The sequence below is a fragment of the Heloderma suspectum genome, chromosome 1 (assembly GCF_057233095.1).
Source record: "Heloderma suspectum isolate Gila_16-S chromosome 1, 16-S_ref, whole genome shotgun sequence".
Classification (NCBI taxonomy): domain Eukaryota; kingdom Metazoa; phylum Chordata; class Lepidosauria; order Squamata; family Helodermatidae; genus Heloderma; species Heloderma suspectum.
In genome coordinates this window covers 73,738,085-73,764,134 of record NC_139458.1, presented here as the reverse complement: position 1 = coordinate 73,764,134, position 26,050 = coordinate 73,738,085, and the positions used below count along the sequence as shown (strand labels likewise).

Here is a 26,050-nt window from a genome sequence, read left to right as displayed (position 1 = left end):
TCCCCTCTCTCAGTGTTGAGAACCCATCCTACTCACCCTGCCTCAGTAGCATTATTTAGGCAGCAGGGCTAGATGCTTGCCATGGCAGAGACAGCCTGCCCCTCTGCCTCAGGCAGAAGGAATAGCTCCTGACTATGGTGACTTCTGCCACAGAGCAGCTGAACACTTCAAGGCAGACAGGTATGTGTGCCTGTTTTTGATGTGAAGGCTATTTTGTGTGATTATCCCACTGGGAGCAATATATAAACCTGACCTAGGTTTCTGCAGGCATACTCAGTCTCAGTATTCTGTTATATCCTATGAAAAGAAAAATATTAAAGATTGTTCTACTTCCCCACCCCCCTTTTTACTATACTGCAAACTCCTGCATACTCTTTTTGTCACCAGAGTTTTTAATTCCCTGTTTAGTGATGGCCAATTATATATGTCTTCTCTGCATTCGTCCCTGATTTTCCTTTTGCTTCTTGACTGACTGTCAATCTTAGATTAGCATACTGATGACTCCCTCCCTGTAGCTGGTGGCAGGAGGCCAAACCATGCAGTTGTGGCTGTGTGTACATTTATGCAAGCATTCACATGTGCAGATATGTATCTGAGAGACGCACACACATATTTCAAAATATATCTGATTTCTCAGTATTTTTGAAATAGCCTTCCAGTGTCCACTAAGTTGTTTGTTCCTAAGGTACAGATGTGAGACAAATGTTATTAACACTTTTAGCTATTGTGCTTCTGCTGGTTTTGGTAAAGAGTGCTTATATGTATCAGAGCAAGAATAATAAGCAGGACAACTATCATTTTTCAGACCCACCCTCCCTATACAAACAGATTGCTTTCTTCTTCCTGGTGCAAGCACAGTATCCAATTCCCCATAAAAGGATTGCCAAGCTTGAAAAATAAGAGCATGGCACTCTTAACTTAAGTGAAACATTCGTCTATACTACACTACCACCTAGTGGTAAGCCATTTCTACACTGGTGTCTTCCACGGTGTTATGATGAGCATTTAAACAACTTATCCACTTAGGATCCCACTACTTATCCTTCTTAATAGCTTTATAACTCGCTTGGGATCATAGCTCTGATGTCTCTACATGGAATTCCTGTTTCTGTTTAGTTATCTCCAGCTTGTGGTTTGGTAATAACAATGCATCCAGGAAAGTGATCTGGCAACAGATGCCCTGTGTACTTGCTAAAGCACAAACCGGGTAAGCTGGAGTACCTAGATCCCATGCAGAGTTAGGTGCACCCAAGCTGAATAAAATCAATGAGCCTAGGCACTCCTAGCTCTGCATGAGATTGGACTGCATGTCTCAAACTGACTCAGATCCCCAAACCCTGACTTAACTGGTTTGTGGAGCGGTATTAAACAATTGACATGTGACAAGAAAGAATGACAGTCTGGCAGAAACACACCATACTTCTGCTTCTACCTGACTCAGAATTATTTTGTTCCATCACTATACTAGAATAATTTCTTGCAGACTCTAGCTTCCTACTGGATGAATCCTGCATGCTATTCACATCTTCTGCTCAGATTACTATGCACAGCATGCTATTTAACTTAATTATTTCAAAATATTGTATAAAGTTTTTCCACATAAAATTCTGAGCAATTAAAAAACCCTTCACCTAACTGGACTGCTCTGTGTTCAGTTGATATTGCTGTAACCATTCCATACAATAACGCTACTTGTACAGATTATTCCTTTAAGAAGAAAGCAATGGAAACGTGAAGGCAGGGAACTGTGGGAATACAATGATCTTTACTTTGGTTTTAGGATTTTTCTCTTAATTTCACTGAAAAATAATTTTGTACAGATGTTAAGACATCAAAGTTGGAGAATGGATACAGATTTAAAATGCACAGGAAAAGCGCATTTACAAATACATATTTTCTTTCACCATCTAGCCATCCCTCTGAGCTATCTATTGTCTCTAAGAAAGTGAGCTTCTGCTACTCAATCAGACCAAGCTTCCTATGGCATTTGTTATCTTTTCGGTATGACAGAGATGTATCATCATGTCCCTCTGCATGTGGACACAAAATAAAAGACAGTGTGGTGTTTAAGATACATGTTATAAACAGAGCAATGCAATGGTTTCTAGAGGCTTATTTTATTATTTATTTATTACATTTCTATACTGCCTAATAGCCAAAGCTCTTAGGGTGGTTCACAACACAATTGCACCAGATATAGGGCAATGCACTTGCACCAGATATAATTGTTGGCAATAAATAAATGCAAAATAGTAGTCATTGAACACTGTAGGCTCTTTGCCTAAGTCACAAATAACGGTTGTGCCTCTTAAGCAATGCTAACAGTAGGTCATTCCTGATTCTTCCCTATTTTGGGCTTAACAGTATATTTGGCAAGGCTAATTCAACTGTTACAGATGTGTTTGGTGATAACAAAACTGGTTCCAGGCTAGAGCTTTTCATATTAGCTAGTTCCATGCAGTTCTCACCATGCACTCTTTGCAAACGAGAAAAAAAAAACACTTCACAGTAGGAAAACTGGTAAGCTGACTCTACTAAAATTTATTACTATTGTTATTTCTAGGATTTCTATCTCACCTTTCTAAAATGTACCCATGTTTAGAAAAAAGACATGGTAAGGTACCTGGTGGCATCTCTCTAGAGCCATGAAACCACAGTGTAACATAAAAAATCTAGCTTTACAACAGGATCTTACTCTCTGGAAATCATGTTTCCTGTTCAATCCTGATTACACTATTACAGAGTGCAAATTGTACTTAACATCAAAGTATGAATTTCTCATGGTATGAGAAAAGAATGGAAGGGCAGATGTGTCACCCCATGACTAGTATGAAGAGGGATCACATGGAAAGACAGGATGGACAGAAGTGACACTGTGACACAAAAATGGTTAGGTAGGAAAGGCAAAAATAGAATGATGTGCAGGATGGATGCGATCTACCATGGTCCTATGCAGTTAGGCATGCCTAAAACTTAGTTAAATCAATGGACTTAGGCCAGACTAATTCTGCATAAGACTGGACTGTTAGCCCCCACCTCCAAGGGATACCTACATTTTAGAAATGAGATTATATATATCACAGTGAATGTAGGTTTGATCATCCAAGGAAGTGTCCATGGTTAATAAGAAAGTTCCATTCTGTTAGAACATTCTGTTTTTTAAGCTAACATAGTTTGGAAAAATAACATTTTTGGCACTAAAGCTTGCATAAGTTACTGTTGAACCAACAATATCATAGTGTTGTGTTAAGAAAAAATGCTTCTACCTACTTCACTATATAAAAGGTAAATTTGAGAAGCCCAGATTCCAGTAATACTAGTAAGAATGTTGGACTAGCTACAAGAACAGATTTTTATTCTTAATTTATGTGTGTGCATGTTACTACAAAAAAGAGTCACCCTTTACTCTAAAACTGATACAATTTCTCCTACTACAGAGCCAGAACAAAGCTTTGTATAATTCTAATAGCAATGAAGTGTGTGTGTGTGTGTGTGTGTGAGAGAGAGAGAGAGAGAGAGAGAGAGACAAACAAACTGGTGTTCTAGCTTGACACCAATATGTTCACGTAGGACCCCTTTGAGTGTATTACACCACTCACTCTCCCTACATATTTTCCAGCACATATTGACAGTGGTCACTAGTCTCACAAAAGAAACATCCATATTACATGTGATAGAGCCTATGAACTCTGCTGTGTGTGTGTGTGTGTGTGTGTGTGTGTGTGTGTTTTCATTTGGGTTGCAATATGGGTCAATTTGGTCTGAGTTACTTCTGAAAATGCATCTTAGGATGAATTATTGCTATATTACTTTGGCTATACACAGATAACATTTCTGTGAAGCACAGAGGGTAACTTGCAGCATAATCCTAAGCATGTTTTCTAAGAAGAAATCCCCACAGATTTCAATGGGACTTACTTCCTAGTGCTTAGAACAGGAGCGGGCAACTTGTGGCCCTCCGGATGTTTGGACCAACAACTCCCATCATCCCTCACCATTGGCTATGCTGGCTAGGGCTGATGGGAGTTGTAGGTGAAAACATCTGGAGGGTCACATGTTGTTCATCCATGGCTTAGAATTGCAGGCATAGTAGCCCTAATTTAGCATCAAAAGCTTGATAACTATGCAAATATAATGGAAACAATGGGAAGTGCACGGCAGGAACCCTGTATGCTCCATTTTCTTAATAGAAAATCCCCATGTCTTATGCAACTGTAGGGAGCAACTTCTGTTCTTCTAATCCAGGAGTGGGGAACCTGTGATCTTTCAGATGTTGATGAACTCCAGCTCCCATCAGCCCCAGCCAACATGGTTAATGGTCCAGGATTATTGGAACTGTAGTTCAGCAACATCTGAACTGCAATGCCTGACTGAATCTTTTTCTCTTCTACAATAATTCTTTTAGAGAAGAAGAAAAATTGTGGGATTGCTGATAGGGAGTGGTAGCTTTGCAAATGTTTTTCTTTCTAAAGGGCTACATAAACACATGTAGATATGCACTGCACTGCAGTGCACACAGAACACAAAACTTTTTTTTAACTTTAAAAATTCCAAAACTGCTTTAAGTATCACGGAGGAGTCTATGACTCTGCATAAGCACTATCCAGTAATAGGCACCCATGACAGCTACACATCTGTTGCAGAAGTATTACCAGTGATGTATTGCTGGTAATACTTCTGCATCTAGCTTAACTCCTCCCACTATATAACTTGAGGCTCAGAAAATGGTGGGACTCACACAAATTAGTGTGTACTATGAGCAATGATGGGTTTACAACTCTTTCTTCAAGTTTCTAAAGGCGCAATCCTATGCACGTTTAGACAGAAAAAAGGCCTACAACTCCTAGCAGATGCCCCAGAAAAAAGGCTTACAGCTGGCTGGGGCATGCTGGGAGTTGTAGGCCTTTTTTCTGTCTAAACATGCATAGGATTGCCCTCTAAGAAACTATTGTTCATATGAAACCTTAGAAGACTGGCCAGAATATTTGTACCTGCTTTCCCACAGTAATAGGTTGAGCTACACAGCTTGAATAGTCATGGCACAAAATGGACAGTGGGTGTTGTTTCTTCATTCTTCTTGATGACCCTGGGTTCTTTCTGGTTCTCTCTGGGTGTTTTTGATTTCTTGGCACATTTCTGCTTCTCGGCATTGTATATTCCCAGTGCTTCTAAAAAGGCTTTTTGTGTCCATGGGTTTGGTGGAATTCCCAACCAAGGCTGGAATGTGAGTATAAAGCAAAACTTGATTTAAGAGAGCTGAAAACATGCACAGACCCCCTACCCCTATGTCTTTGCAAATAATCTTTGAACAAATTATGCCTTTTTCTAGTTTTTTTCAGTATTTACTGTCAATTTCTGTACAGATTACGTAAACAACATCTAATGTTAAGTGTTTGTTACTTCATGATTAGTTACTTTTACATTTGGTCACTTACTTTACATTAACAGTGCAACCTACAAACCACTTTAGATGGTATATTTTGTGAACTTGTGAACTTTGAGATGTCTGACTTGGCCACAGTGACACATGCCTTAGTTACATCCCGTTTGGATGACTGTAATGCACTCTACGTGGGGCTGCCTCAGAAGAGTGTTCGGAAACTTCAGCTGGTTCAAAGAGCTGCGGCCAGACTGCTGACTGGGGCTGGTTACAGGGAGCATACAACTCCCCTGTTAAAACAGCTTCACTGGCTCCCAGTCTGTTTCCGGGCACAATTCAAAGTGCTGGTTATGTCCTATAAAGCCCTAAACGGCTTTAAACCGTATTCTCCCCATGAGCCTACTCGTGCCCTGAGATCTTCAGGGGAAGCCCTTCTTGCCATCCTGCCGTCATCACAGGCATGCCTGGTGGGAATGCGGGAGAGGGCCTTCTCGGTGGCTGCCCCAAGGCTCTGGAACTCCCTTCCCAGGGAGGCGAGAGTGGCACCCTCCTTGATATGTTTTCGTAGGCATGCAAAAACTTTTTTGTTTCAGCAGGCCTTTGGAGATAACTAGTCTGGACCTGTAAAAATGTGACGTATGGATATTATTTTTGTTGTTGAGGTTGTCTTTTAATGTTTTAATGATTTTAATATTGATGATTTAATTATATTTGTAACTTTTGTACAATTTTATTTATATTTCTATTCATAGGTTTTAAATGTAGAAGTTTGAACGCTGTAAGGCCGCCTTGAGTCCCAGTATTGGGAAAAAGGCAGGATATAAAATATAATAATAATAATATTTAGCTATTAATTATTGTAATTGCACATCTACATTAAGATAAATCAGGCAATCAAACTAAAATCCTATGAAAAATTCACTCTGGATTGATTTCTCCTATTTGTCTACATGTAAAAGGCTGTGCAGGATGATACTAAGCATGTCCTACTTACTCCTAAAGGGCTTACTTCCTAATAAGTGTGCTTAGGATTTCAGCCATAATAGCAGTAGCAGAAGCCATATAAACCAGCCTTCCCCAACCTGGTGCTCTCCATGTGTGTCAAACTACAACTCTCAGCATCCTCCAGTCAATGCTGGGAGTTTTATTCCAACACATCTGGAGGGTGCCAGGTTGGGGAAACGGATATAAACCGAAGTACTAGCATCTGAGTAGGTCTAATTGCACTATGGCATACTTCACTGGAATTGGTGGTTTAAGCAGCAATCCCGCAAATACTTACTTGGGAATAAGCCCATTGAACATAGGTCTTCTGAGTAAGCACACTTAGCTAGATCACATTGATGCTGGCTTAAGTGATTTGTGGATAAATGCCTGTTCTGCTGAAGTCTGTGTCTGCAATCATATACTCATCTGGGAGGAAGTCCCATTCAGTGGAGCTTACTTCTGAATGGACATGTATAGGATTGCACTCTGCAATTCACTTGTTCCAGGGAAGCCTTGAAGAAGCCTGATAGAAATACTTTAAATTAAGAATGATTGCTTATTCCACCCATTATTATTATTAATGCATTTGCTATAGATATCACATTGCTTAGAATAGGCTGCTTTTCAGTTCTGCCTGCTGAAGAGTTCTGTGCAACTCCAAAGTCCGCATGCCCTTAAGCCAACAGAAATCAGTTGGATGAAAAGTACATATTAATCTTTATGATTTGTTAAGTACCTACAGGTGCATCTGATGGTGGACAGTGTCCATGAAAGCTTATGCCAGAATAAATGTCTTTACGGTGTCATAAGACTCTTTGTTGTGTTTTCTGCAACAGATTAACATGGTTACCCCTCTGGAAAATATTTTAATGGCATTGCCATTATCTGTTTTGAATCTTGCTGTAAAGTGTTCGATGAGAATTTATGGATACTGCAAAGCACCTGATCCAGCTGCTCATCCTGAAGTCCAAGCTTAACAGTATAGAGTTTCATAGGATTTACTTCCAAGTAAATAGGTTTAGGATTGCATCCTAAACGCCTATGTATGTTTACTCATATGTAAGCCATACTGAGATCAACAGTTCTTGCTTCCACATAAGTGTCCACTGGAGCCTCACAGCCCGAGCCTATGCACGTTTACTCAGAAGCAAGTCTCACATAGGTCAGTAAGAATCACTCCTAGGTAAACGTGCTTAGGATTGCAGCCGCCACAAGCTGCTCGACTGTGGTGTCTCAGAGGAAGCCTCGATAAGAGTTGCACACAGGCTAAACTACGGCTAAAAAACGAAAGCTGCCATTGGCCACCACTCCGTATGGACGCAGAGTAGCATCGCTCTATCCCTTGTAAATTAGCAGGGGCCGGGGGAGAGACCCAGTTCTGTTTTAGACCAGAAAACCCGACGGGGATTGGAAAGGTGCTACGGGACTAGCCCCACAGGCGCCACTTCGACCATTCCTCTGCCGCCGCTCCGTGAGACCAGGAACGCGGGCCGCCGCCCCCCAAACCGGATGGACAGAAATTAAAGAACACGCCCAGGCCGGAAGCCGTCGGTGGCGCCGCGTCCCGCGCGCAGCCGGGCTCTCTCCGTTCCGAGTTCCGGCATGGCGCTGCCGGGCCTGCGTGTGTCCGCGCTTTTGGCGTATCGTTCTGCCGGACAGCTCTGGGAACGGGAACGGCCGCCCCGCCCAACGCACGGCCTGTCCGCCTCCCCGAGACGCCGGAGGAGCAAGAAGCGGCCCGTGAAGAAGGCAGTAGCCAGGGATTGGCCGGTTGCACCGGCGGCCGGCGATGGGGAGCAGCCCAGCGCTGCCCGTCCTCCCCTGGTTGCAGCGGAGAAGCTAGCAAAGAAACGGAGGGTCAAGGTGGGACCCAATTATGCGGCGCCCTTGCAGAGCCGGAGGATGGGGCCGCAGGGAAAGCGTGAGCGCGGGCGGGCGGATGGAAGGCCCTCAGCAGCCGCAGCAGCCCCCCATGCAGAAGGCGAGGCGCCCGCCCCGCAGCGCCCTTTTGCGGGCTGCTCGCTCCGGCGCCTCCTCCAAGAGCTGGCGAACGTCCAGCATAGCCGGCAGCGGGCCGCCCAGCTTTTCGAGTGGCTCGTTGCTCCCATTTCACCGCAGCAGTTCTTCGGACGCTACTGGGAGAAAAAGCCCCTGTTGATCCACAGGCGCAGCCCAGGCTACTACCAGGACCTCTTCTCCACGGCCGAGTTTGATGCCATCCTGCGCGACCACGACATCCAGTTCGGTGTCAACTTGGACGTGACCAGCTACGAAGATGGGAAGAGGGAGACACATAATCCGGTGGGCCGGGCAGTGCCGGCAGTGGTGTGGGATTTCTACAAGAACGGGTGTTCCCTCAGGATGCTGAACCCCCAGGCCTTTTCTCCCATGGTCTGGCACTTCCTCTCCATCCTACAGGAGCAGTTCAGCAGCATGGTTGGGGCCAACATGTATCTGACCCCTCCTGGGACACAGGGCTTTGCTCCTCATTATGATGACATTGAAGCGTTTGTCATCCAGCTGGAAGGAAAGAAGCATTGGCGGGTTTACAACCCTAGGAAAGTGGCCGAGGTGTTGCCTCAGCTTTCGAGTCACAACTTTAGTCAGACAGAGATTGGAGAGCCCATTCTGGAGACTGTCTTGGAAGCTGGAGACCTGCTCTATTTCCCCCGTGGGTTTATCCATCAAGGAGACTGTCTTCCAGATGCACATTCACTCCATATAACAGTTTCCTCATACCAGCGCAACTCCTGGGGAGACCTGTTGGAAAAGCTCCTCCCTGCAGCTTTGCAGATGGCCATTGAAGAGGATGTGGAATATCGCCAAGGTCTGCCTATAGACTACTTGGAGTACATGGGAGTTGTGAATTCAGATGTTGTTGACCCCCGTCGAGCTGCTTTTATGCAAAAGATCACTACCTTAATAACAAAACTTGTGGATTATGCACCAGTTGATGCTGCAGTAGATCAGAAAGCCAAGGCTTTTCTCCATGATTGCCTCCCTCCAGTGCTGACTGAGAGTGAAAAGGCATTGAGTGTATATGGACATCCAGCACGGTGGGAGAATGGAAATGTCCAAAATATTGATGTCCAGATAAAGGAAAAGATGCAGGTACGGCTGCTTCGGTATGGAATTGTCAGATTGTGCAATGAAGGTGATGGCATGTTGCTGTATTATACCACCGAAAACTCAAGGGTATACCACAAGGAGGAGCCCAAGTACTGTGAAATAGAGCCTGAATATTTAGATAGTGTTGAATTTTTGCTTTCTTCTTACCCAAAATATGTCAGTGTGGAAGCCCTTCCTTGTGCTACCTTGGATGATAAGATTGCCTTGGCAACTGTCTTGTTTGAGAAGGGATTGTTGATTATTAAGAACCCTCTGTCTGTGTAACATCCTAGATATTGTCAAAATAAATACATTTTGAGAAAGAACAGGCTTCTCTTATACTTACTAGTAAATTTAAGATAGCAGTCCATAGCTTTGAGAACTTCCTCCTTGGACAGCTAGTTTGTTCTGGATAGACAAGCAGATATATATTTTAGTCCAGCTATTTAAAGAAAGACTAACACCATCTGCATATTAAGATGTTGACAGCACAGTGCATCTACCTATAACTTTGAAACCAGTTTTTTTTAGCTGAGGGCCATATTAAGGTGTAGAAGAACTTGATTCTAATAAAGTTTGCAAGAGGCATAAACAGTAGACTAAGGCTTTTCCTGTGGCAAAAATGAGAATTCCATGTTTAAATATATTACGAAAATGAACATCTGAATTGGGTATTTGATTAGAAATTAAAACATGCACCAGATACTATCTTAACAAACCTATGTTCAAAGAAAGATTATCAGATAAGTTTGATTGCACAACACTACTAGTAATGCCTTACGCTCCTCTTGAAATTGATGATCCTACATATCTTACAGGCACTGGCTTTTAAAAACTGATAAATCCTAAGCAAAAGTGACTTGTATATCTCAATTAATACAGTTATTTGGACATCCCCTTCATTTCAGAAGGACCCCATCTTACAGTCACATTCTATATTCTGTGAGGCTAAGTATTTGTTTCGAATGAGAAGCAGCATATGAATATTGTTAATACATAATAAATAAAGGCGCTTTAAAGCTGCATTAAGAGCCTTCTGTGAGCCCCCCCCCGACCAGGTAAAAACAAAAACTAGAATTCCACCAAGCCCCTTTTCCTGCCATCCCAAATTACCAGTGAAAGTGGCTTGAATAACAGCAAGGAAGATATCCTTTATCTCTCTGTATGCAAAGATATCTCCCTTCTCACGATAGATGCGATGAGCCTCATGCCATGTGTTCTCTGTTACCTCTTGAAGTTTCAGCAGTTTCTCAATCACCAAGTCTTTTTGGCTTAATGTGGCAATCTGCACCAGAAATAGCATTTTTTTAATGTTTTCATTTATCACTAGACCTTAACCACTCAATTCACCAGATCTAGATTCTATCTGACCAGACCTAAAAAAGTATCCAACATGAAGACAGAATCAGGGGAAATGTATTTGAGGACTGGGCTGCTAAGTGGTTTGAACTAGATCTCTGATAACTGAATCCTGTAACTACTTTCCACCACTCCCTCTGGTTTATATGTGAAAATAAACAATACACATTAACCCTGCATTACCTCAGCTTCTCTTTCTTGCTAAAAGCATAACATCTACAATAAAATGGTGATAGAAGTCCACATTGTAAAAAATTAGGAAAGATATGAGTTGGGCGGCAGAAAGTCTGGACAACTAAATCAAGGCATTAACCTGTGATATTAATCAACTGTTACTCTTCTGTAAGGCTCCCATATCCTGTAGCTTTGTGCCTAAAGCTGAAATGAACAGGAAGGATATGGGAAAAGAAAGGGGAATTGACATCTAGTAGCTGTTGCTCCACAATTGATAGATCGAAATGCAGGAATCCATGTGGCCCAGTTCTCCCAGGACTGCCACCTCCAGAATGCACATGGCATTGTTTGAAAGTGATGTCAAATCACAAGAAGCATCTCTTTCTTGCTCAGACATTCCTTACCCAATACCAATGTTCTTCCATCATATCTAAGCATGTAAGACCAAGCCTTCACTTAACAGTTGCTCTGACGCTTTGAAGTATGTCCATCTAATCCCATCCTGGCTGCATCCAATTGTCCCTATATAGTTCCATTACCCTAAAACTAGTATCCAGCCTTTTATGTATGATAATTCTATATTGTTTTGAATCTTCAGAAGTGTGGAGGATGGGGACAGGAATGGTGTGCTGTAAGTGTCTTAAGATTTATCTGCTCTTTACCCCTACACAAAGTTTGGTTTAGTCTTGGCCCAGAAAAATTCTGATTGTGAATTTTTCACCTTATCCTTGATCTTTTGGATTATTTCTTGTTCCTCTTCCTGTTCAAAATTGAAAGTCAACACAGCACGACTCACCTCCCTACATTGGAATTAATAAACAGTGTGTTAGTTGTATGCTGCTGCAGAGATCTCAGATTGAATGCCCCGCAGAGAAAGAAGCTGGCTAACTCCATTTGTATACTGTTTTTCTTCTCAGTCTCTACTTATTTTAGCCTCTGCTAAATACATGCACTTTAATCTCAGAGAGCTGCAACAGTTTAAGAAGTGCCTTGTGCCACTGCAGTACTGTATAGTTTTCCCTTTCTCAGCTAGGTAAAGCCTCCCTCTAGACCAGCTTCCCCCAACATTTTGCCCTCCAGATGTTTGGAATTAGAATTCCCATCATCCCCAACCAGTGGCCATGCTGGCTGGGTCTGATGGCAGCTTTAGTCCAAAACACCTGGAGGGAACCCTGTTGGGGGAAGGCTGCTCTAGACCTTTAGGCTTCTTTGAAGATGCTCATGCTTTCATTTTTCTCCATACTTCCAATGAGTCCCAAAAATCCTTTTGATGCCACATAAGAGGTTGATGGAGGGGACACTTCAACCTCTGCTTACTATGCAAATCCATTTGTAGAACTTATATGTGCATCAGGAGGAAGAGATGAGTATTGGTGCAGTAGGCCTGGGGTAGGGCTTTGGTGCTGACATACTGGCGAAGGCCATAACTGCAGTCTAGTGCCTAGTCCTGTGATCTGTTTGATCCACGTAGCAGCTTGCAGGATAAGATTATTAGAAAGGGAAGGAGGTAGAAATTATCACAAGTTATTGAAGTAATAGATGTTGCTTACGGTTCCGGCTGACTGAGGAATTTGGAAGGAGCATGAGAATGTGTGGAAAAGGTGCATGAGAGATGAGGCAGATTTGGGATTACCAGTTTTAGTAGAACTCATTAGAAGTAACATTTGTATTCCAGTGAAACTTTTAGATCCATCTAAGTGACTTGGGAGCCAAAATTCCAGTTCTGAAGTTACTCTTGAAAGCAGAATGCAAAAGTTTCTTGAAACTAAGTTTTCAGACATTGTGAGTCTTAAGCAAGATTACATTAATCAAAGACAGCTCAAACATAAGCATTTTAGCTAGTAAAACACACCATTCCAGTATATCAAAATATGCACTATCTACCCAGAGACAAATTAAGGCCTAACCTTAATGGAAAACTAGTTTTTTAAATGCTTTTCAAATGCAAGCCGGATAGGCTATAGAGTATGTCATCAGATAGCCCCAGAGAAATTTGTTCCAAGCTTCATGTTTAAGCCAGTGGGCCCTTTGATATGTAAAATACTTCAATTGCTTGCTTGCTTGCAAATGTGTGTAAAAGATTTGATGAAATTAGTTTCCTGCTCCCAAAGACATACATCCTCTGCAACCGCCTCATTGACTTAGGGTGCAATCCTATGCAGGTTTAGACAGAAAAAAGTCCTACAACTCCCAGCATCCCCCAGCCAGCAGCTGGCTGGGGGATACTGGGAGTAGTAGTACGTTTTTATGTCTAAACCTGCATAGGATTGCACTCTTAGGCTGTTTGAAGACAGTAACATAATAATATAACCACTCTCCCAAACTAAGTCCTACGCGTTTGAAAAAATAAAATAAATCAGTACGTCTATTCTGTGTGAACCAAAGTATTTGTAGTATGTGTATGGAAAAGGTATAGATCAGCTAGGTACTTCATCAAAACCAATTAGTTTGAAACGTTGATGTGAAGGTTGACCCAAACCAACCTTCTCCAACCTGGTACCCCCGATGTTTTGGACTTCAGTTCCCATCAGGCCAAGCTAGCATGGCCGGTTGTCAGGAATGTTGGGAATTGTAGTCCAAATCATTTCGAGGACACCTGGTTGGGGAAGGCTGACCTAGACACATGCTTACATTCATAGGTTGCAGCCCTGAAAGCTCATTTTAACACTTAGCTGTCACGTGATTTGCACATAGAAGTTTCAGGGTAATTCCTGCCATCCCAGGTTGAAAAGGATTGTGGGCAGTAGGGCTGGGGAAGACCTCTGCCTGAGACCCTGGAGCTTTGCTAGTCTGAGTAGGTGGTTCTGGACTAAATGGCCCAGTGGTCTGCCCCCATATAAGGAAGCTTCATATGTCATAGCTGCACATCTTGCTTCCAACTGTCAATATTTTCAATCTTTCAAAATTTTGTCCGTATGGAAAGTACTATAATCCAGTTCCAAAGGAAGAAAGATTAGTCTTTTAGGAAAATATGAACAGTTGGCTGACAGTCTCCACTAGTAAGTACAAGTTCAGAACACTAGTAATGTATATACGCTGAGAAAGAAGGGTCCATAAATGTTACTTAGGCACAATTGGAGCACATGCTGGACTGTAATTTTCAGGCAAGACACTTGGGATTTAATGGGTGGCGGGGTGTCAGACAAACCCCTTCACATATTAAAAAAATGCATGGGGAAGCAGGAGGGCTGTGGTGGCCACACGCTCTGCCAGCTGTGCATTTGGCAAATGTAAGAATGGGCGCTGTGTGCATACTGATGTATGTGTGTAAAGTTATTCCACGCAATGGGGGATCCTGACTGGCCCAGAAGCCCCCCTTACATGGAGGAGCTCTATGCATGTGTATCCTATTTTGATACTCACTGAATGTGTGGCTGAGGCTGTGTCTGGCTAACATGTGAATGGTGTTCAAGTGAAATCACTGGTATGACAAGCAGTGTTTATGTTTCAGGAGTGCAGACTCCATGTGTCCAAATTTTTAAAGCTTAAAGTGCATTCTTAGAAGATGCCAATATGCTAAGTAGAAATGTACCTCACATCCTCCAAGAAGTCCCAGGAGGAGGAAGTAAAACGTGTCTTCCTTTTAGGAAACCAGTGACTTACTCTTTGACCAACTCGTTTGGTTCCAATATCATTCTCTCCAGTAAAGTGGCCCGAACAGTTTCATCCTGCATCTTGAGGGTGATGATACTACGGCAGGCTTCCCTTCGTACCCCGGGATCTTCTTCATAATGAAGGGCCCAGAGGAGGAGTTCTTTTAGGTAGGGGCTTGCCTCACCTATCTGACCCAGAGCTGCCAGAAAAGAAAATAGCATTTATTTCAATACTTATGCCAGGAAGATGAGCCACTTGAACCCAAAGGCACAGCATTTTCCAGATATATGAACAGAATACTGTACACCTGTAGTTGTACGTCCTGCATTTGGAAATGGAACGGTACCTTTCCTTGAAGCGAAAGGGGGCAAAAGTCCCTTTTTGAGGGAAGGATTCTTTTGCAACCTTCTTAGCAATCACTTGTCCCTTAAAGCACAAAACTGATTATACCCAAATTATCATTTGCAGATGGAAACAGCATTAGTCATCTTACAATTTTTATATTTTTGGAAAACAAGCCACAGTTGACTTTATCATGCAATTACGGGTAATATTGTACCCATGGGCATAGTGATAAATTAGGATATGTTTACTCTAGAGGAGTGTCAGGATCTAAATACATTTTTAATGTGAAATTTCAGCAGAAAGGGGACACTGCCATGGCATGTAAGAGATAACTGCACTTGTTAACAGAATAGGTAGGCTAGCTGGTTCAGTATTAACAGCTAAGGACCATACTTGACATGACATTAAATTTAATATTTAAATTTGGACTTAATATTTGTTGTTGTTGTTGTTGTTCAGTCATTCAGTCGTGTCCGACTCTTCGTGACCCCATGGACCATAGCACGCCAGGCCTTCCTGTCCTGCGCTCTCTCCCGGAGCGTGCTCAAGTTCATATTCATTGCATCCGTGATGCTATCTAGCCATCTCATCCTCTGCCGTCCCCTTCTCCTTTTGCCTTCAGTCTTTCCCAGCATCAGGGTCTTTTCCAGGGAGTTTTCTCTTCGCATTAGGTGGCCAAAATATTGGAGCTTCAGCTTCAGTATCTGTCCTTCCAATGAGCAGTCAGGGTTGATTTCCTTTAGGATGGACTGATTTGACCTCCTTGCAGTCCAGGGGACTCGTAAGAGTCTTCTCCAGCACCACAGTTCGAAAGCATCAATTCTTCGGCGCTCAGCCTTCCTTATAGTCCAGCTCTCACAGCCATACATTACTACTGGGAAAACCATAGCTTTGATTAGACGGACCTTTGTCGGCAAGGTGATGTCTCTGCTTCTGACTATGCTGTCTAGGTTGGCCATAGCTTTCCTCCCAAGGAGCAAGCATCTTTTAATTTCATGGCTACAGTCACCGTCTGCGGTGATCTTGGAGCCCAAGAAAGTAAAATCTGTCACTGTTTCCATTTCTTCCCCTTCTATATGCCAGGAAGTGATGGGGCCAGATGCCATGATCTTAGTTTTTTTAATGTTGAGTTTCAAACCAGCTTTTGCACTCTCCTCTTTCACCCTCAACAGGAGGCTCTTGAGATCCTCTTCGCTTTCTGCCATTAGGGTGGTATCGTCTGCATATCGGAGGTTGTTGATAATTCTCCTGGCAATCTTAATTCCGACCTCTGATTCATCCAACCCGGCATTTCTCATGATGTACTCTGCATATAAGTTAAATAAGCAGGGTGACAATATGCAGCCTTGTCGTACTCCTTTCCCAATTTTGAACCAATCGGTTGTTCCATGTCTGGTTCTTACTGTTGCTTCTTGACCCTCGTACAGGTTTCTCAGGAGACAGGTAAGGTGGTCTGGTACTCCCATCACTTTAAGAATTTGCCACAGTTTGTTGTGATCCACACAATCAAAGGCTTTAGCGTAGTCAATGAAGCAGAAATAGACGTTTTTCTGGAATTCTTTTGCTTTCTCCATGATGCAGCGAATGTTGGCGATTTGATCTCTAGTTCCTCTGCCTCTTCTAAACCCAGCTTGTACTTCTGGTAGTTCTCGGTTCACATACTGCTGAAGCCTAGCTTGTAGGATTTTGAGCATCACCTTGCTGGCATGTGAAATGAGCGCAATTGTGCGGTAGTTTGAACACTCTTTGGCGTTGCCCTTCTTTGGAATTGGAATGTAAACTGACCGTTTCCAGTCTTGTGGCCACTGTTGAGTGTTCCAGATTTGTTGGCATATTGAATGCAGCACTTTAACAGCATCATCTTTTAGGATTTTAAATAGCTCGGCTGGAATACTGTCATCTCCGCTAGCTTTGTTGTTACTAATGCTTCCTAAGGCCCACTTGACTTCACTCGCGAGGATGTCCGGCTCAAGTTCAGTGACCGCACTATCATGGCTATCAGGGACATTCAGATCTTTCCTGTATAGTTCTTCTGTGTATTCTTGCCACCTCTTGTTAATCTCATCTGCTTCTGTTAGGTCCCTGCCTTCTTTGTCCTTTATCATGCCCGTCTTTGCACAAAACGTTCCCTTGAGATCTCCGATTTTCTTGAAGAGATCTCTAGTCTTTCCAATTCTGTTGTTTTCCTCGATTTCTTTGCATTGTTCATTTAAGAAGGCCTTCTTGTCTCTCCTTGCTATTCTCTGGAACTCTGCATTCAGTTGGGTATATCTTCCCCTTTCTCCCTTGCTTTTCGCTTCCCTTCTTTCGTGAGCTACTTGTAAAGCCTCATCAGACAGCCACTTTGCTTTCTTGCATTTCTTTTTCTTGGGGATGGATTTCGTTGCTGCCTCCTGAACAATGTTACGGACCTCCGTCCATAGTTCCTCAGGCACTCTGTCTATCAGGTCTAATCCCTGAAATCTATTCCTCACCTCCACTGTATATTCATCAGGGATATGATTTAGGTCATACCTGAATGGTTTAGTGGTTTTCCCGACGTTCTTCAATTTAAGCCGAAATTTTGCAAGAAGCAGCTCATGATCTGAGCCACAGTCAGCTCCAGGTCTTGTTTTTACTGACTGTATGGAGCTTCTCCATCTTTGGCTGCAAAGGACATAATCAATCTGATTTCGATATTGACCATCTGGTGATGTCTATGTGTAGAGTCGCCTCTTGTGCTGTTGGAAAAGAGTGTTTGCTATGATCAGCATGTTCTCTTGGCAAAACTCTATTAGCTTTTGTCCTGCTTCATTTTGTACACCAAGGCCATGCCTGCCTGTTATCCCGGTGATTTCTTGACTTCCTACTTTAGCATTCCAATCCCCTATGATGAAGAGGACATCTTTTTTTGGTGTTAGTTCTAGAAGGTGTTGTAGGTCTTCATAGAACCGATCAACCTCAGCTTCTTCGGCCTCAGTGGTTGGGGCATAGACTTGAATTACTGTGATGTTGAATGGTTTGCCTTGGATTCGTACTGAGATCATTCTATCATTTTTAAGATTGTACCCCAATACTGCTTTTCCCACCCTTTTGTTGACTATGAGTGCTACTCCATTTCTTCTAAGGGATTCTTGCCCACAATAGTAGATATGATGGTCACCTGAATTAAATTCGCCCATGCCTGTCCATTTTAGTTCGCTGATTCCCAAGATGTCGATGTTCAATCTTGCCATCTCATGTTTGACCACCTCCAGCTTACCTTGATTCATTGATCTGACATTCCAGGTTCCTAAACAATATTGTTCTTTACAGCATCGGATTTTCTTTTCACCACCAGACACATCCACAGCTGAGTGTCCTTTTGGGTTTGGCCCAGCCGATTCACTCTTTCTGGCGCTACTTGGAAATACCCTCTGCTCTTCCCCAGTAGCATATTGGACACCTTCCGACCTGAGGGGCTCATCTTCCCGCGTCATCTCTTTTAGCCTTGTGATACGTTCCATGGGGTTTTCTTGGCAAGAATACTGGAGTGGGTTGCCTTTTCCTTCTCCAGTGGACCACATTTTGTCAGAACTCTCCACCATGACCTGTCCGTCTTGGGTGGCCCTGCATGGCATAGCGTATGGCTTCACTGAGTTACGCAAGCCCCTTCGCCACAACAAAGCAGTGATCCATGAAGGGGGGACTTAATATGCACATTCATAAAAATGCAAAGACCAGCTACTGGTGCTGCTGCTAATTATCAGGGTCACAGCAGGCATGGAAGGGGAATTTAACCCTTTTCTCCCTAGATGTGATCTTAAAGGAAGTCTCTGCTCTGATGGTGCTCTTTGCAGAGGGAGGAAATCCCTCATTGAAGCTTTTATTTGCATTTTTAAAAACTCACAGGTTACATGAAAAAGACACATTAAGGTGCAATCCTATGCATGTTTAGATTAAAAAAATTCCACAACTCCTGGCAGGTCCCAGCCAGCCATGCCCTAAAAACATGAGCTAAGAAGTCCCTGGTTCAAATCGCCTTAGCCATCAACTCAAAAGATGACCTTAGGTAAGAGGCTTTGCTCTCTGTGTTAGAAACCCATCTGCAATATGACGGATGGTAATATTTGCCTGTCTTACAAGGTTGTTCTAAGGCTTACTGAGACAATGTATATGAGGTGGCAAATGCTTTGAACACTTGAAATGCGACATACATGTGAAGAATTGTGATTATTTATTTAATTATTTAATGAATGTAAACATTTTTCACCTGCTGTTCCACTAGGAAGGCTCCTGGAGCAGCTTAGAGGTCAATAAAAAAAGAAAAAGACAGTCCCTGCCCTCAGGCGTGCAGTCTAAAATATATGACACAAAAGGAAAAAGGGGTTGGGCAGGATGAGGAAAACAAGCAAACACAGGCACCAATTCTTAATGTTATGAAGTTCTTATAATGACTAGCTGGGATGGAAACAGCCTGCTCACAGTTCAAAATGGGTCTCTGACAAATAACCTAGGAACCCAAACTTCCTGGAAGTGGCTATAATGCAGCCAGAAGGTTTTAGCCTTACAGGGTTGGATCCAGACTTAGTCATACTTAAGTTCCACTAATTTTCAGTGGGTCTACTCTAAGTTTGACTAAGTCTGGATCCAACCTACAATAAACAAATATTAAGGATGCAATATGAAGCACACTTACTAGGGAGTAAGTCCTATTGAACTCTGGGACTTCTACAGAAACATGTTTAGGATCACACTGTTAGTCTACTTCTCATATTTTAAGATATTCCCCATTTCAAATGGAGTTTAACTCACAAAGGGGATTGGGACTACTGTGAAATATTTTGCGGTTAGTCTTGCAAATGAAGCAATACCAGTTCTGACAATTAAAATCTCCACAAATGCGAATCAGAATTTTTAGCAAATGCATCTTGAACTTCCCAAACTATGGTTCCAAAATTATTTACAAGTTGGGATTACACCCAAGTAGAAAATGTCCGGGTTTTGGCCTGTACAATACCTCTGATGGCTAGAGCCTTTATTTTCCAGAGCGGGTCAGTCTGCATTATCTTAAAAAGGCATTTAAGCACCTAAGAAGCAAAACAAAAAAAAACCCCACAGCTGTTAGTGGACAGGGAACCTTATTTATACATTGTTTTAAACAGGATGATTATTACCAGATAATTGACAAGATTGTCCGAAATTAAAAGCAGTAACTCAAGAACTTGGACTGCAGCTTGTAGGCAGCACAATGTGAGTCCCATCAAGCCAAACACAGTCCACCAATCATGTATTGTGACTTGCCAAGTGCTTATCAACTCCATTCCCCTTTTTTGCAGGAAAAAAGGCAGCTCTTATTCTGTTCAGAAACATTGTCTTGTAGGTCCATCTTTCCATTATGCATATTTCTCTTTCCTGTCCAATAGGCTAACTGTTCTGTGCAAGCCTCATAATAACGAAGGGGAAATACACAATGTCACCTCTCTGCCTTCAGTCACATCATTGCACTCCTATTTCTTTCAATGTGGCATTTGCAGACGTTCGTAACAAACCGTGCCTATAGTCTTTTTATGGAGCAGGTGGGCACACTTCAGTCTTGTGGGATACACTTTGTGTTTTTTACTAGAACCCTGAGATCCATCAGACAGAGCCACGTACAAGAGGCATAAACATAGACCTGGTTTGCACTTCACGACAATTCCTGGGTTGTTTAACCCAGGAATTGTCAGGGCTGAGCAGCAGCATCTGAATCTTGAACTCTGGATTATTTAGGGGTTAAACAGCCCAGATTTAACCCAAAACCAAACCACAGGCAATTGTTGGGTTACCACTGGGTTGTTTAACCCCCAGACGACCCAGAGTTCTGGGGTTGGATATTTCAATAACATTGATTGAAAGCAGAAGTGACAAGCATGTGGGAAGCAGTGTGCTCACTGCCGCTCAGCCCTGACAAAGCCAGGTTGCTTACCTGTAACTGTAGTTCTTCGAGTGGTCATCTGTGCATTCACACATATGGGCTCTGTGCCTGTGCGGAGACTTGTTTGGGAAATTTCCAAGCTGAATAGTTTTGGTGGGAACCCCTCTCCCACCGTCTCTGGTATATATAGCGTGGGTTCCCACCTCCTCCTCAGTTCCTTGAGACCACAAGCAGTCCAGGACCAAGGAGAAAGAACACCTTATGTTGTTCTTATGTTATTATGTTGACACCGAAACGGGGATGGTGGGAGGGCTGTGTGAATGCACAGATGACCACTCAAAAAACTACAGTTACAGCTAAGCAACCTGACTTTCTTCTTCATGGTCTCTGTGCATCACACATATGGGTGAATAACAAGGTGACTTACCGGAGGTGCGTTAGTGTCTCACTGTAGTACCGAAGAAAGCACAGCCCTACCAAAGGCACAGTTCACTCGAGCCTGAACATTTATTCTGTAGTGCTTTATAAAGGTAGAAGGCTTAGACCAGGTAGCTGCCTTACACAAGTCCACTAGGGGTACACCTCTTGTAAAAGCTGTGGAAGTCGACGCTTCCCTTGTCGAATGTGCTCGGATTCGAGGCGGTAAGTCTTTCCCCAAGAGGTGGTACGGCAAGCAAATAGCCTGTACTATCCAGGAGGCTAGTCTCTGAGAGGAGACTGGAGAGCCTTTATTATGTCCCCCATAGCACAGAAACAATCATTGCGACTTACGGAAAGACTCAGTCCGGGATTTATAGAAAGCCAGGGCTCCCCGAACATCTAAAGTATGCAGTCTCTTCCCCAAATCAGAAGTTGGAGATGGAAAGAAGGCAGGGAGAACAACTGGCTGATTCACATGGAAGTCCATAACCACTTGAGGGAGGAAAGCTAGGTCCGGCCTGAATACCACCTTTTCCTTGTGAAAGATGGTGTAGGGCGAATCTATTCGTAGAGCAGAGAGCTCACTTGTTCTCCTTGAGGTCGTGATTGCTACCAAGAAGGCGACCTTTCAGAAAAGCAGCCTCAAATCCACTGTAGCAAGAGGTTCAAATGGCAGAGATGTCAGGCTGTTGAGCACTAGTGATAAGTCCCATTGAGGGATGAGGTCTTTCATGGGGGGAGCCAAATTCTTAAGTCCCTGCAAAAATTGTTTGCATAAGGGGTGGCTGAAGATGGAGCACTCATCTGTGCTACCCCTCATTGCCAAAATCGCCGAGGCATATACTCTGATGGAGGAATATTCAGTCCTTTGCTGTATAAGTGTTGGAGAAAGCATAAAATATACGGAACAGGACAGTCATTAGGGTTACAGTTGCTGTCAGTTGCAAACTTCACAAATGAAGCCCATTTATCTGAGCATGAGCGGCACATGGATGGTTTTCTCACTGCATCGAGTATGGCCTGCACTGTCGCCGGGATCAGTGGGGAGCAAAATCCGGAGGCTGGATCCTCCATGCTGTGAGGTTCAGGGTGTGGAGATCGGGATGGAGAATTCAACCTCCGTCCCGAGAGATCAAGTTGTCTATTCACAGGAGCGGTAGGCGATGTCCCTGCAAGAGGTCTCTCAGCGTTGTGAACCAAGGTTGCCTGAGCCACCAAGGGGCAATTAGGATGCAGTTTGTGGCTTCTTGTCTGATTTTCAAGATCACCCTTCTGAGGAGTGGGAACAGAGGAAAGAGGTAGAATAGGCGATCCTTCCATTCCAGGAAAAAGGCATTGCCTAGTGATCCTCGACCGACTCCAGCCCTGGAGCAAAACTGTCTGCAGGTTGTGTTTGCTGGAGTCGTGAAGAGATCGATGTCGGGTCGACCCCATTGCCTAAAAATCAGCCGTAGAGTTGTCTTGGCCAGCTGCCATTCGTGAGAGCACCGAAGCAGGCAACTGAGAAAGTCTGCCAGGAGATTGTCTTTTCATGCAATATGGAGAGCAGTCAGACGAATGCCCTTTGTAACTATCCATCGGTAAATATCCAGAGTGAGAGAAAGGAGGCGGGGGGAGTGCATTCCCCCTTGCTTGTTTAGGTGCCAGAGAACTGTGGTGTTGTCTGTGAGGATCTGGATGTGTCGATGTCGGAGATATGGTTCGAAGGCGCGGAGGGCTTTCCAAACTGCCATCAATTCCAGGAAATCTATGTGGTAGAGTATTTCTGTGGATGACCAAAGACCCTGTGCTCGTAGAGGTCTGCAATGTGCTCCCCAACCTAGTAGGGAAGCATCTGTGGTCAGGATCCTGGATGCAGGAGCAGGGAGAAATGGCATCCCTTGGGTCAGATGTTTGGGGTTCATCCACCACTTGAGGCTGAGAGCAACCTCCTCCAGTACCACAACTGTACTGGTCAAGCTGAAGGTTCAGATGAACCAGTTTTGCAGGGGTCTCATCCGCAGCCAGGCCCATTCCACAACCGATACTGTCACCGCCATATGACCGAGTAGGCATTGAATGTCACGTGCCTTGCCACGGTGAGCGACGAATATCGAAGTGGCATGTGTGATGAGGTTTTTGACGCGATTTGCAGGAAGGTACACCTGGCCAGTTTTGGAATCGAGGATGGCCCCTATGAATTGAACTGTTTGTGTGGGGGTCAGATGGGATTTCTCCATGTTGATCCTTAGTCCCAGCGCCAAAGGGAGGTTCAGAACGATTACAATAGCACATGATAGGGCTTCCCTAGAGGAGTCCACTAGTAGCCAATTGTCGAGATACAGGTAGATCTCTACTCCCTTGAGGCGGAGGTAAGCACAAACCACAGCCATACACTTGGTGAAAACGCGTGGGGCTGTTGAAAGCCCGAGTGGGAGAACATTGAACAGGAAGAGTTCCACTCCGATCGCAAAGTGGAGAAACTTTCTGTGTGAGTGTTCTATTGCTATGTGGCAATACGCATCCTCAAAATCAACCGTGGTGAATCAACCTTTGGAGAAGTGGGAGAATCGTGGCTAGGGTTGTCATTCTGAACCTCTTGGGGGCAACAAATTTGTTCAGGTCCCAAAGGTTTAGAATGGGTTGGAGGCTTCCATCCCATTTTGGTACAGTGAAGTACCTGGAGAAAAAACCCTCCATACCGAGGTTTGGATGAACACGCTGGATGGCACCCTTCCACAGGAGAGATTGTGTTCGTGAAGGACCATCGAGGGTGGGGTGATCCAGACTGAACCCAGTGGTGGGGGTGTGTTGAATTCTATTTTGTATCCTTGACGGACTATAGTTAGAACCCAGCTGTCTGATGTCACTTTCATCCAGGTCGAGTGAAATTTGCTCAGGAGGTCTCCGAAGGGTGGTTTGTAATGGTTGGCAGGGAGGGGAGGGAAGCTGGAGTCAAAGACAATGCTTAGAAAATCCCTCGCCCTTCGTCTTTTGTTGGAACTTGGGAAAGGAATAACTTTTCCTTTGTTACTGTTGTTGCTGTGGGTATCTGGGTGCCTGATCCCCAGGTTGCTGGGGTGGGTGGGTGGGGGTTTGGTGTTGTCGGTACCAGCGATGTTGATGATAAGGGAGATGGTGTTGCTGGTGCTGGACTTGGCCGATGCCCATCTTACGAGCAGTAGTTCTGGCTTTCTGTACAAGAGTCCATTTTCTCGTCTGTTTTTGCATTGAATAAACCCTCGCCATAGAAGGGTAGATCCTCCATCCTAGAGCGAGCTTCTGGAGTTAGGCCCACAGAACAGAGCCAGGCATGTCACCTTAGGGCAACAGAGCTCATCATCCCCTTGGCATTGCAGTCCGCCTGATGACAGGCGGTATTGATCTGCTGACGGGAAAGTTTGGACGCCTCCGTGTGGAAGATTCTGGCCAAGTCACGTTGATCCTCAGGAAGATACGCAATGAAAGAATCCATTTTTTCCCAAAGGAACAATTGATACCTGGCCATCGTTGCCTGGTAATTTGAAATCTTAAGGCCCAGTGCTGATGAAGAACAGGGGCGGCATCCGACAAGATCGAGTTTATGGCCCTCCTTATCCACAGGTGAGGCATGCGTTTTTTGAGAGCAGCCTTGAGCAGACTCTACTATGATTGAGTTCGGTTTTGGATGTGTAAAGAGGAAAGAAGCGTCCATCTCTTGAACCCTACATCGATTCTACCCTCTTAGACATCAGAGTCAAGGACAAAGGCGTTTTCCATGTCTGTTGCACTGCGCTCAGGAGAGCTGGAAGAAAGGGAATGGCCACCGGAGTGGACATGTCTGCCGTGATGGCATCGAACACTGGATCTTGGAGTTGTGGGGGTTGTTGCACCTCAATGCCCAACGATTGTGCCATTCTAAGCACTTGCTCAGAAAAATGCCCCATATCCTCGGAAGGCGAGGTTCTATCTCTTGTCCCAATGACATTGTCTGGGGACAAGATCGATGGGGTAACCAAGGAGGAGAAGGAGGAATCGGATTGATAGTCCTTACCGGATTCCTGTGAAGGGGCAGGTTGCTGTGCCACATCGGTCACACTGTGAGGTGGGATTGGAGGCGGTGGAGCTTGACGGTCCCAGCCGGATTGGTATAGTGTTAGAGATGTAGAATGTCTCGGTACCGGAGGAGGAGGACAGAAAGTGTCATGTAAGTCGAGCTGCGGTCGTTGTTTGGGTTGAAATGGAGCGTGTAACAGAGAAGTAGCTCCTAAGTAGTGAGAGTGATCCAGGAAAAGGTCGCAGTCCCTCCTGAGCTTCCAATCTGCATCACGTTGCTGTCGATGGGGAGGAGATGACGAGACTGAAAAACGATCCCAATCACGGGATGGAGAGCAGGAGTCATCACGGTTGTATTGTCCCTGCCAATGATCCGTACAGTATTGATCTGGAGATCGGTATCGAGGAGGCTGCCGAGGAGAGGGCATCAGTCGATACCAAGGCGATTGAATATTGTAACAGCGTGGTGTAGACCTGGATCTCCATTCTGAAGCTGTCTGAGCTGGATGGGATGGAGGGGTTGGGGTGTCCCTCAACTCACCCTCCGAGGTTGTGGAGATCGGATCCAAAGTCACCACCTGTGTTGGAAGAACCACAACACAGATGGGAGAATCAAGTAGAGGAGGGGCAGGCGGGGCATCCCACTCCTTCTCCTGCTGTTTAGAGGTTTTCTTTCTCCTCTTTTTCTCTGGTGCATCCACTGCCGGTTTAGGGCTTTGCCCTTCTTGAATTTTTTTTAGCTACTGAGATAGTCAGGTTTCTTCCCGGAGTAGGTGGATCCACTCGAACCGGCT

General features: G+C 44.1%; 2 protein-coding genes across 3 annotated transcripts in view; one reads left to right on the top strand and one right to left on the bottom strand.

Moving 5' to 3' along the window:
- Positions 1–1,616: 1,616 nt before the first annotated feature.
- The window catches only part of HEATR4 (HEAT repeat containing 4), a 60,092-nt gene continuing 35,658 nt past the window's right edge, over positions 1,617–26,050 (bottom strand). Inside the window, exons 13-19 of one of the 2 annotated variants that reach the window (XM_084847038.1) lie at positions 19,926–19,995; positions 14,612–14,801; positions 11,730–11,808; positions 10,589–10,760; positions 9,822–9,883; positions 4,992–5,217; positions 1,617–2,030 (exon numbers count right to left, since the gene is read on the bottom strand). In XM_084847038.1, coding sequence (XP_084703164.1) covers positions 5,035–5,217; positions 9,822–9,883; positions 10,589–10,760; positions 11,730–11,808; positions 14,612–14,801; positions 19,926–19,995 — 756 coding nt within the window. In that variant the 3' untranslated portion in view covers positions 1,617–2,030; positions 4,992–5,034. Of the gene's footprint in view, positions 2,031–4,879; positions 5,218–9,821; positions 9,884–10,588; positions 10,761–11,729; positions 11,809–14,611; positions 14,802–19,925; positions 19,996–26,050 lie in introns of those variants that run through there. The other variant, XM_084847046.1, reaches the window with a different exon arrangement.
- On the top strand, positions 7,897–15,619 carry RIOX1 (ribosomal oxygenase 1). Its single transcript, XM_084847060.1, has one exon. It carries the CDS (start codon positions 7,970–7,972, stop codon positions 9,758–9,760), a length of 1,791 nt encoding a protein of 596 aa, XP_084703186.1. The 5' UTR covers positions 7,897–7,969; the 3' UTR covers positions 9,761–15,619.